At 42.9% G+C, this 17,314-nt stretch overlaps 1 protein-coding gene across 1 annotated transcript in view; it reads left to right on the forward strand.

Annotated features, from left to right (window-relative positions):
• The first annotated feature begins 8,527 nt into the window (after nucleotides 1-8,527).
• Nucleotides 8,528-17,314, forward strand: part of VWA3A (von Willebrand factor A domain containing 3A) — a 247,492-nt gene continuing 238,705 nt past the window's right edge. Inside the window, exon 1 of the mRNA XM_056534783.1 lies at nucleotides 8,528-8,576. Within this exon, the coding sequence (XP_056390758.1) occupies nucleotides 8,551-8,576 (26 nt within the window). The 5' untranslated portion in view covers nucleotides 8,528-8,550. The remainder of the gene's footprint in view (nucleotides 8,577-17,314) is intronic.

A 17,314-nucleotide genomic window follows, 5' to 3' on the forward strand; every position in this document is an offset into this window, starting at 1 on the left:
TGTGTGATAGTATTTTTCATAATTTATATGTAGGTAATTTATATGTAGGTATAATGTTATGTGTTTTGTTAGATTAGCTAAGCTGGGCTGGCCAGTTAGGCAGGTTTTGTTGTGTTGTGCTTTGTTATTGCTAGTTAAGCCTGTTTTTCTGTTTTGTTAAGTTTTATATATTTATAATAAAAAGAGTGTCAGCAAAGATCACTGTGGTCAGACAGAAAGGAAATTCAAATAGAAAAGAACTTCCTCCATAGCATACAACAGCTGATAAGTATTGGAAGGATTAAGATTTTTTAATAGAAGTAATTTACAAATCTGTTTAACTTTCTGGCACCAGTTGATTTAAAATGTTTTTATTATTTTTTTTTTTTTTTTACAGTGGAGTACCCCTTTAACATCCCATCCATGTATAAAGTGTTTCTCTACGGTAAATAGATTAGCAACACATCTAACACAAATCTCATTAAGTGCTAATAGGAACCCTGACCTTGTCTCGCAGAAGGTTGGATGTTTTTCAGATACTAATTTAACATTAGATTGAATGAGCATATTTCAGTTCTGATAAGCAGAAATGGTCCCATGACAGCTTTGTGGATCGGGTTCAAACTAAGTGGTAGAGAAGAAAAAAATAATGCCTATGTATTACTGAGAGTTTGATGATCCAACATCAATTTATCTTCTCCAGCTAAATGACATTCACACCACTGTGGATTCAGGAGGGTAATCCCATTATTCAGCACTCCTGAGACCGCACACTATACAGCTCTTTCATTAGTTACATGGGCTGGATATAGCTGCAGGACACTTATGGGCAATGAAGCTTGACAAGGAAATGCAATTCTTCCCTTCCAAATATTTTCTGCTTTCTGACTGGTAACATTCTTTTCATGGTACAAGCTATACGAAACATGGGGGAATTTAAAAGGCACAAAGGTTTCAATTTTTTTGCAATCATTTTGTGCAAAAGTGTGTAACTTTCCCTTTCTGCACCCCTGTGCCACTTTTTCAAAAAGTGGGCAGGGCTTAGCGGGAGAGGACTTCCTGCAGCCTGGCTGATTTATCATAAATGGCATGTTATGCCAAAAATGTACTCCAGCTGGCCTAAATTTCTAAGGCTATGTCCAAACACTGTTTTTGGCTGTTGTTTTCTCCATTAAAGGGGTACTCCGGTGAAAACCTTTTTTCTTTTAAATCAACTGGTGGCAGAAAGCTAAACATATTTGTAAATTACTTCTATTAAAAAATCGTAATCCTTCCAGTACTTATTAGCTGCTGAATGCTACAGAGGAAATTCCTTTCTTTTTGGAACACTGATGACATCACGAGCACAGTGATCTCTGCTGACATATCTGTCCATTTTAGAAACCATGCATAGCAGATGATTGCTAAGGGCAGCATGGTGGCTCAGTGGTTAGCACTGCTGCCTTGCAGTGCTGGGGACTTGGGTTCAAATCCCACTAAGAACAACAATAAATAAAGCATTATTATTATTATTATTATTATAACGTCAGCAGAGAGAACTGTGCTCGTGATGTCATCAGAGAGCATTCCAAAAAGAAAAGAATTTCCTCTGTAGTATTCAGCAGCTAATAAGTACAGGAAGGATTAAGATTTTTTTATAGAAGTAATTTACAAATATGTCAAATTTGGTCAAATTTTAACATGTATGTTATGTTTTTGTATTATAAAAAAAAATGCAAGACAGAGTGTAGATCCAGCTCACTCCATATTCCCTGCCATGACCAGAACGGTGTCGGGCAGCACCCGCAACGATAATAGAAGCAAAGTAGAAATATCCAGCGCTATAGGTGCGATTCCAATGCTTTATTGTTTAAAAGACATCAGGACAGGTAACAAATATGACGCGTTTCGGTGCTTCACATTCTTAGTCGTGTGGTTGTAGACAAACAGCGTCTCAAACTGCAGAAAAACTGGATGTGTGATGCCAGCTGTACAATAAGGCAGCCTGAACATATGCAAGTTTTGGTCAGTTTTTATGTAGTTTCTGAAGCCAAAACCAAAAGTGGATTAAATTAGCAAATTGCACCAATAGCTTCTTATGTGCACAAACATCTACAAGAGTACCCAGCAAAAAGAACAATACAAATGAAATGCACCGAGATAACACCATCTAGTAACACTATAAGGGTGCGTTCACACTACGGAATTCCCGCCGAATTGTGTTCTCACATTCAGGTTCTTTATGCAGATTTTTAAGACAATACATGGAGGACCTGTATAAAGAAACTGAGTCTCAATCCCATTTTAAATCGATTTCTGGCTTTGGCTTTAAAGTGTGTGGACATAATGTAACACAGAAGTAAAAGCTGCCAATAATATTTTCTGACCCTTTTATGATCCAATCCTGGTTTAACCCCTTAAGGACGGAGCCCATTTTCACCTCTAGGACGAAGCCCTTTTTTGCAAATCTGACCACTGTCACTTTAAACATTAATACTGTATTTATCGGCGTATAACACGCACTTTTTAGGCTAAAATTTTTAGCCTAAAGTCTATTATGTGCGTGTTATACGCTGATACACCCCCAGGAAAGGCAGGGGGAGAGAGGCCGTCGCTGCCCGCTTCTCTCCCCCTGCTTTTCCTGGGTTCTAGAGCCCTGCTGCCGGCCCTTCACTCCCCCTGGCTATCGGCGCCGCTGCCCGTTCTGTCCCCCTGACTATCGATGCCGGCGCCCCATTGCCCCAGGCCTCCGGCGTGCGTCCCCTGCGTCGTTGCTATGCACGGCGCGGCGCACTGACGTCATGCGCCGCGCCGTGCAGCGCATAGCAACGACGCAGGGGACGCACGCCGGAGGCCTGCAGCAGCACGGACCCGACCCCGGCAACAGGTAATTATGCCACCGGGGATGGGGGGAGGCAACGGGGCAGCGGCGCCGGCAATGGGTGCCGCTGCCCCTTCTCTCCCCCTGGCTGTCGGCGCCGCTTCTCTCCCCCTGGGAGAGGGGGACAGAACGGGCAGTGGCGCCATAGGCGTGCGCACGGGGTGTGCCTGGGCACACCCTAATCAAGCCCAGGCTCAGGGGCATCACTAGGTCATTTTATTCGGGGCCTGGGCCCAGGATGTCAGCTGCCCCGGCTTTTTTTTAAATCTTCCTCAATTTTTAAAATATATTTGTGAAACAGTGGGGCCGCTCTGGCGCGCAGAAAGGGACCCCACTCAGGGCAGGTCCTCCGGTCCCAAGTTCATTAGGTCTGGCCGGGGACACTGCTACTTTAGGAGTAGCACACTTCCGTGCGCAGGGACACCCCCCCGCCCCGGCTGCTCCGAGCAGGACGGAAGCTCGGAGCTTAAACCACTGCAGAAGGCAGCAGCCAGGCGTGACCAGGAGCCGCCCAACGTGATCTACAGCCCGCCCGATGTCATCTGCAGCCCGGAAAGGTAAAAAGGGCGGTGTGGGGGGGGGGGGGTTGTTGGGGTCAGGGATCAAAAGATTGTGAGGGAGGGGGTCTGTGGAGGGACAGTCACTGAACAGTGCGAAGAAGTGGTGGCAGAGGGGGCTGGGAAGGTGCAAATGTACAGGAGGAGGGGACAGAGGGGCAGGGGGCAGAGGAGTCTAAAGTAGGGTGCCACCTGGCCGGTATTTATATAACCAACCCACCAACTACCAGAATGTTGCACCATATACTATACCAGTGTTTCCCAACCAGAGTGCCTCCAGCTGTTGCAAAACTACAACTCCCAGCATGCCCAGACAGCTGTTGGCTGTCCGGGCATGCTGGGAGTTACAGTTTTGCAACAGCTGGAGGCACCACTGGTTGGGAAACACTGATCCATACTATATTCTACTATATAGTCCAACATGCTGGGAGTTGTAGTTTTCGTTTGGGGCAGCTGCTGAGCCACAGGCTGTATCAAGGCATGCTGGGAGTTGTAGTTAGTAACTAACTGCAACTCCAGAATTTTATCAAAAAGACAAAAGAAAGCAATCAAAAGGTCCCATCGAAACAAAAATGGAACCGTTAAAAATCACAGATCGGGGCGCAAAAAAATGCCCCTCATACAGGACATATAAGGAGAAATAAAAAAAAGTTATAGGGGTCAGAATAGGAGAAAATATCCCCCGCATATGTGTATCCTGTGATGTCACGCATATTTAATTAATTGTGTGTATATTTTGTGTGTTTTTATACACTGTCTTTGCACTTTATATGGAGTTTATTCTGAGAGACTACTTATACTAAAGTGCAATAAGATAAATGTGTCCTAATCCATAGGTGGCAGCCTGTATATTTTGTAGTGTAAGTCAATATTTTATTGGTACGTAATAAAAGGTATATTTTATTGTATGGAAGGTCCCTATTCAAATCAGTGTCTATATTATTAATGTACTGGGAGACCCATCATTTTAACCTGAAAAGTGTTAATTCCTACCTGCCAATCTAGCTAACAACCTACCTACCTGGTTTCCTACTTCCCTGGCTATCTAACTACCTGGCTACCTACATAGCAAGCTGGCTACCTGACTATCTAACTGGCTATCTAGCAACCTGAATATCTACCTACCTAACTATCCATCTACCTAACTACCTGGCTACCTACCTAGCTATCTATCTACCTAGCAACCTAACTACATAGCTACCTAGCTAATTGCCTACCTGGCTACCTAGCTAGCTACCCACCTATGTTGCTACTAACCAACCTTGCTACCTACCTAGCTATCTACCTAGCAACCTAACTACCTACCTGTATGGCTATCTACTTAGTTAGCTAACAATCTACCTAGACACTTAACAAGCTATCTAGCTAATAACCAACCTAGCTATGAACATACCTAGCTACTGACATAGTTGCAACCTACCCATGTAGCTAGCTACCTACTTACCTGCCTACCTATCTAGCTAGCTAACAACCTACCTACTTTCAGACGTATTTATTTAATGAAGGGGTCTATGGTGGGGGATAGGCCTACTTAATGGGGTACTTACTATTCCTTATTATGAGAGGGCATTGCACTGGAAAAATGCAGAGTCAGACATGTTTTTCCTGCAGATGCTAAAGAGATGGTTTTTACCTGGAAGAAGTTGACATGTCAGTCTGATCCAGATGCACAAGAAAAGGAAAGAGGACATCGCTGATCAGAAATGATGTTACCTGTGAGTCCCTAGATGTAACTATAATCCCCTATATGGTATACAGATCCTGTGCACAGCTGGTATCTACCTTTATATGATCCTGGATACAATTACTTATATGGTATACAGGTTTGCAACAAAGTCCAAGACCACAGCACCAAAAATTATAAACTGATACGTGCAAAAGAACTGGAGTTTATTGGTTCCCCAAAAGTTTTTTTGAGGAAACAATAAATAATAGCTCTTTTTTCCAATTTTGGTGCTGTGGTCTTGGACTTTCTTGCATGTTTGGTATCCGTATTGGCTATCTGGATGACTACGGGGACAATGGATTTATCTAGTGCTGTCTTATCTGTTTATGCATGTGTGCATGCAAGCAAGAGTGTATTTGTGTGTTTGTATATGTGTGTGTGTGTGTATGTATATATATATATATATACATATATATACGCATGCGTGCGGCGTGAGTTTGTACTTTAGGGTATACACCCTAATGCAATAGGCTGCGCACGCCTATGAGTGGCGCAGATAGCCAGGGGGAGAGAAGGGCCAGCAGCAGGGCTCTAGACCCAGGAAAGGCAGGGGGAGAGAAGCGGGCAGCGACGGCCTCTCTCCCCCTGCCTTTCCTGGGGGTATATCGGGGTATACACGCGCACACACGCACCCTCATTTTACCATGGATATTTGGGTAAAAAACTTTTTTTACCCAAATATCCTTGGTAAAATGAGGGTGCGTGTTATAGGCCGGTGAGTGGTATACCCCGATAAATATGGACTCTGGAATGCTTTTACTTATCATTCTGATTCTGAGATTGTTTTTCATGACATATTCTACTTTAACATAGTGGTAAATTTTTGTGGTAATTTGATGAAAAAATTTAAAATTTTGCATTTTTCTAACTTTGAAGCTCTCTGCTTGTAAGGAAAATGGATATTCCAAAAAAAATGTTTTTTTGGATTCACATATACAATATGTCTGCTTTATGTTTGCATCATAAAATTGACAAGTTTTTACTTTTCGAAGACACCAGAGGGCTTCAAAGTTCAGCAGCAATTTAGAAATTTTTCACAAAATTTTCAAACTCACAATTTTTCAGAGACCAGTTCAGGTTTGAAGTGGATTTGAAGGGTTTTCATATTAGAAATACCCCATAAATGACCCCATTATAATAACTGCACCCCCCAAAGTATTCAAAATGACATTCAGTAAGTGTTTTAACCCTTTAGGTGTTTCACAGGAAAAGCAGCAAAGTGAAGGAGAAAATTCAAAATCTTCATTTTTTACACTCGCATGTTCTTGTAGATCCAATTTTTTTTTTTTACAAGGGGTAAAAGGAGAAAATGTATAATTATATTTGTAGCCCAATTTCTCTCGAGTAAGCACATACCTCATATGTCTATGTAAAGTGTTCTGCGGGCGCAGAAAAGGATCAGAAGCGAAGAAGCGACAAGGGGATTTTGGAGAGTAAGTTTTTCTGAAATGGTTTTTGGGGGGCATGTTACATTTAGGAAGCCCCTATGGTGCCAGAACAGCAAAAAAAAAAAAAAAAAAAAACACATGGCATACCATTTTGGAAACTAGACCCCTTGAGGAACATAACAATGAATAAAGTGAGCCTTAATACCCCACAGGTGTTTCACGACTTTTGCATATGTAAAAAAAAAAAAAAAAAGAAACTAGACCCCTCACAGAATGTAATGAGGGGTACAGTGAGCATTTACCCCCCACTGGTGTCTGACAGATCTTTGGAACAGTGGGCTGTGCAAAATTTTTCATTTTCACGGACCACTGTTCCAAAGATCCGTCAGACACCAGTGGGTTGTAAATTCTCACTGCACCCCTTATTACATTCCGCGATGGGTGTAGTTTCCAAAATGGGGTCACATGTGGGTGTGTTTTTTTTTTTTTGCGTTTGTCAGAACCGCTGTAACAATCAGCCACCCCTGTGCAAATCACCTCAAATGTACATGGTGCACTCTCCCTTCTGGGCCTTGTTGTGCGCCCCCAGAGCACTTTGCGCCCACATATGGGGTATCTCCGTACTCGGGAGAAATTGTGTTACAAATTTTGGGGGTCGTTTTTCCCTTTTACCTCTTGTGAAAATGAAAAGTATAGGGCAACACCAGCATGTTAGTGTAATTATTTTTTTTTTTTACACTAACATGCTGGTGTAGACACCAACTGTTCCTTTTCATAAGGGGTAAAAGGAAAAAATACCCCCCAAAATTTGTTAAGCAATTTCTCCCGAGTACGGTGATACCCCATATGTGACGCTATACTGTTGCCTTGAAATACGACAGGGCTCCAAAGTGAGAGCGCCATGTGCATTTGAGGCCTGAATTAGGGACTTGCATAGGGGTGGACATAGGGGTATTCTATGTCAGTGATTCCCAAACAGGGTGCCTCCAGCTGTTGTAAAACTCAGCATGCTTGGACAGTCAATTGCTGTCCAGAAATGCTGGAGGCTCCATCTTAGAAACACTGCTGTACAATACGCTTTTCATTTTTATTGGGGAAGGGGGGTGGTGGGGGGGGGGGGGCAGTGTACGTGTGTATGTGTAGTGTTTTACTCTTTATTTTGTGTTAGTGTAGCGTAGTGTAGTGTTTTTAAGCTACATTCACACTGGAGGCAGATTACACGGAGTCTCCCGCTAGGAGTTTGAGCTGCGGCGGAAAATTTGTCGCAGCTCAAATTTGAAGCGGGGAACTCACTGTAATCTGCTGCCAGTGTGAATGTAGCCTGTACATTCACATGGGAGGGGGGTCAAAACTACAACTCCCAGCATGCACTGACAGACCATGCATGCTGGGAGTTGTAGTTTTGCAACAGCTGGAGGCACACTGGTTGGAAAACCTTGAGTTCGGTTCTATGATCTAACTCAGTATTTTCCAACCAGTGTGCCTCCAGCTGTTGCAAAACTACAACTCCCAGCATGTACTGAGTGCGGAAGGGCATGCTGGGAGATGTAGTTATGCAACAGCTGGAGACATGCAAGTACAACTCCCAGCATGCCAAGACAGCCTTATGCTGTTCCTGAATGCTGGGAGTTGTAGTTTTGCAAGATTTAGAGGGGTTCAGGTTGTAAATCACTGTCCAGTGGTCTCAAAACTGTGGTCCTCCAGATGTTGCAAAACTACAACTCGCAGCATGCCCAGACAGCAAACTGCTGTCTGGGCATGCTGAGAGTTGTAGTTTTGCAACATCTGGAGGGCTACAGTTTGAGACCACTTAGTGATCTAAAACCTGAACCCCTCTAAATATTGCAAAACTACAAATCCCAGCATGCCCACACAGCAAACAGCTGTCTGGGCATGCTGGGAGTTTTAGTTTTGCAACATCTGGAGGGCCACGGTTTAGAGACCACTGTAAACTGTGGCTCTCAGGATGTTGCTAGGCAACAACTCACCTAGCAGGACCCGGATGTATTGCTGCCGCTGCCACACGTGGGGGATCCCTGCATGGAGGATCGCGCTCCGGGATCGAGGTAAGAGACCTTCGGCGCCGACCTTGCACAGTTCCCCCGTTTTGCCCGGACACCAATAGGTGGGCAAAGCGGGGGAACCGAACTTTAACCCCCCCCTCCCCCGGTCTACTATCGGTCAGTCGCTCGGCCGACCAATAGCAGGGATAGGAGGGGTGGCACCTCTGCCACCACACTCCTATCCCTTCAGGGGGATCGAGGGTGTCTCGGACACCCCCGACCCCTCTTATTTTCTGGGTCACCAGGTCTGAATTGACCTGCGATTTGCGCCCATCACGTTCAGGACCCCCCCTTGGCGATGTGCCGGGATGCCTGCTGTTAGATAACAGCAGTCATCCTGGCCCGATCACCGCTACCGGTGACGCGGCGCTCCCGGGAACCCCGCGACGTACATGTACGTCACCACGCGCCAAGTGACACTTCGCTGCGCCGTACATGTACGTCGCTCGTTGTGAAGGGGTTAAGCTTCAGAAACTGCATAAAAATAAAAAAAAACTTTATTAAAGGGGTACTCCGCTGCCCCATCGTTCGGAACATTTTGTTCCGAACGCTTGGAGCGGGGGCTCGTGACGTCACGATGACACCCCCTTGTGATGTCACACCACGCCCCCTCAATGCAAGTCTATGGGAGGGGGCGTGGTGACGCCCCCTCCCATAGACTTGCATTGAGGGGCCGTGGTGTGACGTCACACCCTTCGCCGCCGACACCCAGCGTTCTAAAGGACCCCTGTGACCCCCATGATCAGACATCTAATCCCCAAGGGGATAAGATGTCTAGGGGGGGAGTACCCCTTTAAGACCTACACATGAATGGCTAGCCTCATATATATACATTGATCTTATAAGCTCTTGCAGAAATCACATTGAAATTGCAAATGAGACAAAATCATCTCTGGCATATCCTATTGCTCCATTTTGCAACAACTCATAGAATTCTAATAGATTCGATTCAGGAAATGGTTAGAGGAGATATGATGAGGTTTGAGCTGAATATAGTATTTCTTTCCCCAGGATATAATTGTGACTGCGGTAACTGACAGAAAGGAGGAATTTTGACATAGAAAAGATTAAAAACCTTGGATCAACTGAATTTTCATGATAATCTAGAGGAATAGAAGACTCCAGTACTTGAGGCTATTTACACCTTTGCAGCCAGTATAGTATTATTGCTTTAAAGCTTCAAGATGAAGAACCTTTCCAGATAGACTTTTATTATTGGGGGGGGGGGGGGGGGGGGGGGGGAAGAAAATGTAATTTATTTCACACAAACGACAAAAAGAAAAAAAACATGTAGTTTTTGCTTATCTTGTGTCCAAAAGAATTGAAAACAAATGTGATCAAATTGTATCAATAACAACTATAGCTCACCCCGCAAAAAACAAGCCCTCACATAGTTTATAGTTGTATTCAGACAATGAATTGCATTTTCAAGCAGAATCGGTAGAAAGAACATGTCTATTCTTTATGCTGATGCCGGATTCCCATTAAGGGTGCGTTCCAACACGGCGTATACGCAGCGTATTTGACGCTGCGCAAAATTTACGTCAGCAGCGGGAAATACGCTGCATATTCCTTGCTCACTATACACACAGGGCTTTCCTGTGGCAGCCCTATGTGTGCAGTGAGTTTTGGAGGCAGGTCCGTGTGCCGGCGTGGCTGTGACGCACGGCTCCGCCTCCAAAACTCGCTACACACATAGGACTGCCGCCGGAAAGCCCTGTGTGTATAGTGAGCAAGGAATACGCAGCGTATTTCCTGCTGCTGACGTAAATTTTGTGCAGCGTTAAATACGCTGCGTATACGCCGTGTGGGAACGCACCCTAAGGGGACATTCACATGTGCGTATTTTCTGCTGCAGATCTGCTGCAGATTTGCTTCAGCAGATTTAATTGCCCATTGAAATCAATAGGCAGCAAAATCTGCAGCAGATCTGCAGCAAAAATACGCACATGTGAACGCACCCTAAGGGTACGTTCCCACACGGCGTATTTTGCTGCGTATTTGGTGCTGCGTATTTTCCTACCCATTGACTTCAACAGAGAAAATAAAATACGCAGCAGCAAATACGCAGCAAATACGCCGTGTGGGAATGTACCCTAAAGTCAATGGGACTCAGCAGAAATCCCCTATGTGAACATAGACTAACATGGAATCTGTATTGGCTTTGCATGAAGGCCACATAGAATCAACTTCCTATTATGTTAAACAGTGTGAACCATGGCAGACAAGCCCCAGTGTTCAGGCCGGGGGTTAAATTATCTCATTTTGCATGGACTATTTAACATGAATAAATTGCTATTCACAGGAACATTTTTGAAGAAATTTTTTTTTAAAATGTATGTAGCGTGTGCGGTGTCCCAGTACCGCATTCTATACGGTACTTGTTTATTTATGGGTCCCCATAGCCAGAGTCCCTAGGACTTAGGGATCCCTCTTAGCCAGTCTACCCCTAGTCGCCTCTATTCTAGTGTATAAATCTCTAATTTATCCATAGGTTAATGTAAATAGCATAATATATGTAAATAAATGGTTAATTACTTGTTTCTGTGGCGTTGCAGGGCCTTCGGGTCCAAGCCTCACTCTGGATGCGTTCCAGGCCTCACTTTGGTATTTCTAGCCTCGTTTTGGTATTATTCTGTGTATAGGAAGTCAGATGATCACCCAGAAGCCTGTGTGACGGTGAGTGACAGCTGACCTTGGACCTATCAAATTAGGCTCCGCCCCCTGTCCATATAAGGGACGCTGCAGCCATATTAGTTCTCTTGCTCCTGTGCTTTTGATGAGAGAAGACCTGTACAACAGTAATCGCAGTGAGTTAGGCACGAGCCTTGCGGCAACGGCTGAACAATTATAGTTATAGAGTGTATCAATCCCCAAACACTCTGCGGGACTACCGGACCTAATCTACCCCTAAATATGGACGGATCCACGCACCAATTACCTTGATTCTATTAATCTGCAAAAGACGCAAGGTCCACAGCAACTGTCAGTCATTGAAGTCTATGCAAGTGTATGACAGAGACTGTTACTGTATTCTGAATGTACCGCAAGTTCAAGAGTAAAGTTTACTTCAGTTCAAGTTTAACTCCAGTGTGGACCTTCAGTCATTATCTGCATACGCCTGTCGTTTCTGGGAAGGGCGGCGATAGGCCGAAGCTATACCTCAATAATACCAGCCCTCACCCTGGTGTCACGAGTGACAGGGTTAATATTAACCCCTCATATACCGTTACCATACCACCACTACCATACACCCCCCAAGGGCTACCACACGTGTGTTTCCTGGACGTCCGTAGGCAGCACTGAAGGGGTTAAAGTTTCAGTTCCTGAATAGAGTCAGAAGAAACATTGATTAGTATTCTATAATTAACTATGCTAAAGAGGCATTATAAATAACCTCATTAATAAAGGGCATGGTGAGTCTGTTTCCTCCTGTATCAGGTAGAAGAGACTGCAGTCCTCACTCTCGGTTTACTTTCTTATGCTTTTTGAGGTATTATGGTTGTTTTTGGCTTGAGTTTGTGTTCTATTTTGCAAGGTAAAGATCTTGTTTATCTTGTATAATGCCATCTTATTGGCATATGGTTGTTTATCTTGTATAATGCCATCTTATTGGCATATGAGTAACATGCTTAAAGGGGTTATCCAACATAAGAGGACTTTAGTAATGAAGTGTCATACAGTAATGGACATGCTTACCAAGGATCTGTGCTCGTGTTTTTGCTAAATGGTCGTGTCCTGTGTCCCCCATTACACTGCTGGCTTGTTTTTAGGAATTGGCTACTTTTTGTTTCTGCGGCCCCCCTCAGACTACAATCCCTAGGTTACTTTGTTTCAAGGTGGGGGGGGTGACTTATTTCCCTCCCACCACACACGTGTCAAACCCTCCCCTGCAGCACAGCCTCACTCCTTTTGATCACATGACTTTCCCGACACCGTAACATCATCAGGAGACTGGCTTCTTACACAACAGACAAAGCAGCCATGCCCCCTTTCAGCACCTGACTTGTGATGTACTGTCTTGGGTCGCACAGCAAGCTGGGAAAGTCAGAGACCAAACTCATTTTGTAGGCTGCAAAAAATGAACTTCCTGGGAAGAATGACAAAGAAATTTGATACCAGCCACGAAACACAGGTAAGTGAAGTATATTAGTGACTAGACTAACTTTGCTGCCCAGTCTTACATTCAAAGAAACAAAAATCCCGGAATACCCCTTAAATGTACTCTTAGCACTCTGTTAACCCTTCTTCTAAACTTTCCAGGTTCTCAGGGAACACTGATCACGTCTCCCTCAGTCTCTGCCTGGATGGCGCAACAAGTGACATCCTCCTGTGACATCCAGCATCACATCCATACTGCACTTCCCGGGGCTGCACATCATGCTCAGTAAATCACTGGCTGCAGCAGTGTCCCTGATCAGCCAGTGATTAGCTTTTTGTTTTTTATTTATTACACATTTTAAGCAAAAAGATTTTGCCAGATAACCCCTTTAATGCCCAACCATTTTTTTCCCAACGTCGCCTTCCAAGTGCCATAAAATTTTATTTTCCCATTGACAAAGCCATTTGAGGCCTTGTTTTTTGCAGCACAAGGTGTACTTCTTTAATGCCACCATTTTTCAGTTCATATATCATATTATTTAAAGTAATAGTCTACTGAAAAGCCAGGGCTGCAAAAAAAAAAAAGAAAACAAACTTTAACTCACCTTCCTGCCTTCCCTCGGAGCAGCACTACAGCTGTTCGGTCCTCTAGTCCGGTCTTCTTCCGTGTGCACGGATCGTCACACTGACTCAGCCTATCACTGGCCAAGACGGGACGTCGCTGTGACTGGTGATAGGCTGAGCAGAGTGTGACGATCCGTGCACACATTAAAAGACCGGACTGGAGGACCAATCAGCTGTAGCAGTGCTCCGGGAGAACTGAGGAAGGCGAGTTAAAGTTTTTTTTTTTTTTTTCGCAGCTCGGGCACAATGGACTGAAGTTACTTTTCAGTAGACTACTCCTTTAATTCTTATTAACTTTTTTTGCAGGGGAAATTAAAAAAATTATTTTGTTGTTATTTTTTTCATTTCAAATTCAAATCATTCACCATACTGAAAAAAATAACATTATACAGTATCTTTATTCTGCATGTCAGTTGAATTACAGTAATACCAAATTTATATAGGTTTTTTTTGTTACATTTTACTACTTTATAGCACAATAAAAATATTCTGTAAATGAATTAATGAATTGGATAATGAGTTTACTGATGTTGCACCTTATAAAATGCTATCTTGATTACTTGTACACCATGCTTGATAGACTGTGTGATACCGTCGAAACGTAATGTTTGTGAACATGGGTCAATAAAGCACTGCTGTGTTTCACCGAATAACCCTGGATGTGCTGCTGGATCTTTGCATCGTTTGCAATTTGTATATGTGGTCTGCGACTGGGACTGCATGTTTTTCCATTTGCTCCCCGTTTCCTGCCGAGAGCTACATTTGGGTTGTGCTGCCTGCCTCTCAGAGATATATATATATATATATATATATATATATATATATATATATATACGTAATAAAGACACTAAATGCAATCCAGTCAGAGCCCACTCACTGAGTGCAGAATTATCCTGCTTACTGATGTGGTGATGTTGCAGGGTCTGGTGGTTTTAACCCTTGATTTGTTGTGAAGCCAGGGTATGGTTGTTTTGTATAGAAGGCCCTGCCGACAAACGGTCCACAAACGGCAGGATAATATATGTAATGTCCACAGCAGAATTTATGAGATAACTGGAACTTTTACTGAACTTCTTATGCAAACAGCCTTTATAAACATACAGTTTCTCTTGAGGTAACTGGGATGCAGGTTCCTCACAGGCTTTGCTCGGACTAGTAGTCTTTAGCTTTAAGCAGGCCACTGTGCTACTAATTGTATAAGTTGAGTTGAATAGTAGTCACAAGGATTTAGTAAACAGAGCTTTATAACTCATGGTTTTAGTGGCTGATGGTTCTTTAGGCTTTGGCCTAGATGAGATGAATTGAGATATGCTGATTGTGCTTGCTTGATAGTCCGAAACTAAGAGCAGGAACAAGAGAGTGAATTTAGTGACTACAGCCCCTTATATACTAAGGGGCTGGACTAATCCCATTGGCTTCAAAGCCTGTGGGTCCTGAACCCAGAGAACTCTGGGTACATCACATGACCCAGGAAGGTCCTAAATATCTGTACAACCATTATAATATATCACGTGACCCAGGTAGGTCCTATACATTTGTGCACTTTACCGAAATACACTTATATGAGACAACCAAGGGGCGAGCCCTGTGGAATGGAGGTACTCTAACTGAGAGGACTTTAGACAGGGACAGGACAAGGTCCTGTACCAGGACACCACACTGGTAATAATTTATTCATTTTTATATCTATTTAATTATTTATTTTAAACCCAGCAATACACTTCTAATTATATAATACAAAAAAAGATTTGGTGGAAAACATTTATTTATTTTTATAGAAGCGGTTAAGTAAATGCTCTCCAGGTCCAGATCTGTCACTTCCCTATGCTCTCCTGCCTTCAGTCATGCAGAATGAGTGTGTAAATTGTGCCACACAGCCGCCCGAGTAAATTTAATATAAGATCCTGATACCGCTTCCACCCCCTTGGGAGTTAAGCAAGACATTATAAAACCATTAGAGAATATGTTCCGGTAAAACTTTGTAAGTGATGTGATCTGAGAGCTTGGAGAAAATACATTAACTCTGGTTGAGTCATGTCAGGGTACACATTACAATCCATACATCAAGGATACAGAAGACGTAAGGAGCGGTGTGCATTTCATCATATACAAGAAATGTATTGAACCCCTGAGGTGCAGCCCTGCTGGTCAGGGATTTACATGACAACCACTAGCATAGAATTATACTTTCTATTGTAGCTGTACAGATATTTCCCAAAATGCTAATCACCTATAAGGAGACATAAAACTTAGCAGGAGATGGCTGATGATTTGTGCAGAATTATGAATACAGCTGTGGAAGGAGTGGGACTACAAAGGATCCCCTGAGGTGCCAATTGGGGCTCTCGACTTTAGGTTTCTGAGTCTGACTTCTGAATCTACTAATATAGTCACAAATTGATTTCATTTCAGAGAGATCTATCCATACTTGTCTAAGGCTAGGTTCACACTACAGAATTTGAGCCTGCAATTCCGCTTTGAAATTGCAGACAGAAATTCTGCTTACTAAAATGTACATGCGATTCAATGGGTTTTCCGTGCACCCATTCACACTTCAGAAAGCAGAATTTTCGCTTTCAAATTTCTGCCTAAACAATGGTGGTGCTCTTTCTTCAGGCAGATTTTCGCTCCAGAATCCCATTAACTTCAGTGGGACTCTCATTTGAAGGCGGATTTATACCCAACGCGGAATGGAGGCAGATTGGAAGCAGATTGCAGGTAGAATTTCCGTACGTAGTTTAGTTGGAATTTTAACCTGGTTCTGGTCATGTGACCAAATAGTCCAAAAGGGGCTGAACTTTGGTCCTTAGTGCACTCCCACTGTTTTCTGCTTCAAATTAGCTTTTTGAATTGGGGGTGGAATAGCGGCGGAATACTCACAGAAATAACAAAATTCTGCCTGCAACAGAAAATAGGCTTTGGAGGCGGAAATTACTCTGTCAAACTTTTGCAATCAGACAGGCGGAATTTCAGTAGTGTGAACCTAGCCTAAGGGTCTATTCACACAGCAGAATTTCCTCTTGCGGAATTCCGCCTTAAATTAAAGCCCATAGACTTCTATGGGATTCCTCACTCCCATTCACACTTCTAAATTTCCAAATTCAGAAGTGTGAATGGGAGTGCGGAATCCCATAGGAGTCTATGGGCTTTAATTTGAGGTAGAATTCCGAAAGCGGAAATTCTACCGTGTGAATGGACCCTTAGTGTGACAATAGCTGTGTAAGACAATATACAAATTTTTTCACTAATGTATGTTACAAATATACATTTAATGTTATTATCTACATTATTTCAAAGTTTTTGCAAATGACAGGTACACTTAAAAAATGCTTTTGATGGATGCCAAATAGCAGACTGTTATGACTTCCATTTAATGTACATTTTTGAGGATCCGTATATATATATATATGGAATAGCGTATAACATATTACAGTCTTACAGAGGGTGAAAGGACACTCATTTGGGTGTATTCAAGCTAATATAACCCTATGGACACTCTAGGTATGTATGTCAGGTGCTTTAACCCCTTAAGGACCAGGCCATTTTATACCTTAAGGACCGGAGCGTTTTTTGCAATTCTGACCACTGTCACTTTAAATATTAATAACTCTGGAATGCTTTTAGTTATCATTCTGATTCCGAGATTGTTTTTTCGTGACATATTCTACTTTAACTTAGTGGTAAAATTTTATGGTAACTTGCATCCTTTCTTGGTGAAAAATCCCAAAATTTGATGAAAAAAATTAAAATTTTGCATTTTTCTAACTTTGAAGCTCTCTGCTTGTAAGGAAAATGGATATTCAAAATATATTTTTTTGGGGTTCACATATACAATATGTCTACTTTATGTTTGCATCATAAAATTTATGAGTTTTTACTTTTGGAAGACACCATAGGGCTTCAAAGTTCAGTAGCAATTTTGAAATTTTTCACAACATTTTCAAACTCACTATTTTTCAGGGACCAGTTCAGTTTTGAAGTGGATTTGAAGGGTCTTCATATTAGAAATACCCCAT

This window comes from Hyla sarda, chromosome 8 (assembly GCF_029499605.1).
Source record: "Hyla sarda isolate aHylSar1 chromosome 8, aHylSar1.hap1, whole genome shotgun sequence".
Classification (NCBI taxonomy): domain Eukaryota; kingdom Metazoa; phylum Chordata; class Amphibia; order Anura; family Hylidae; genus Hyla; species Hyla sarda.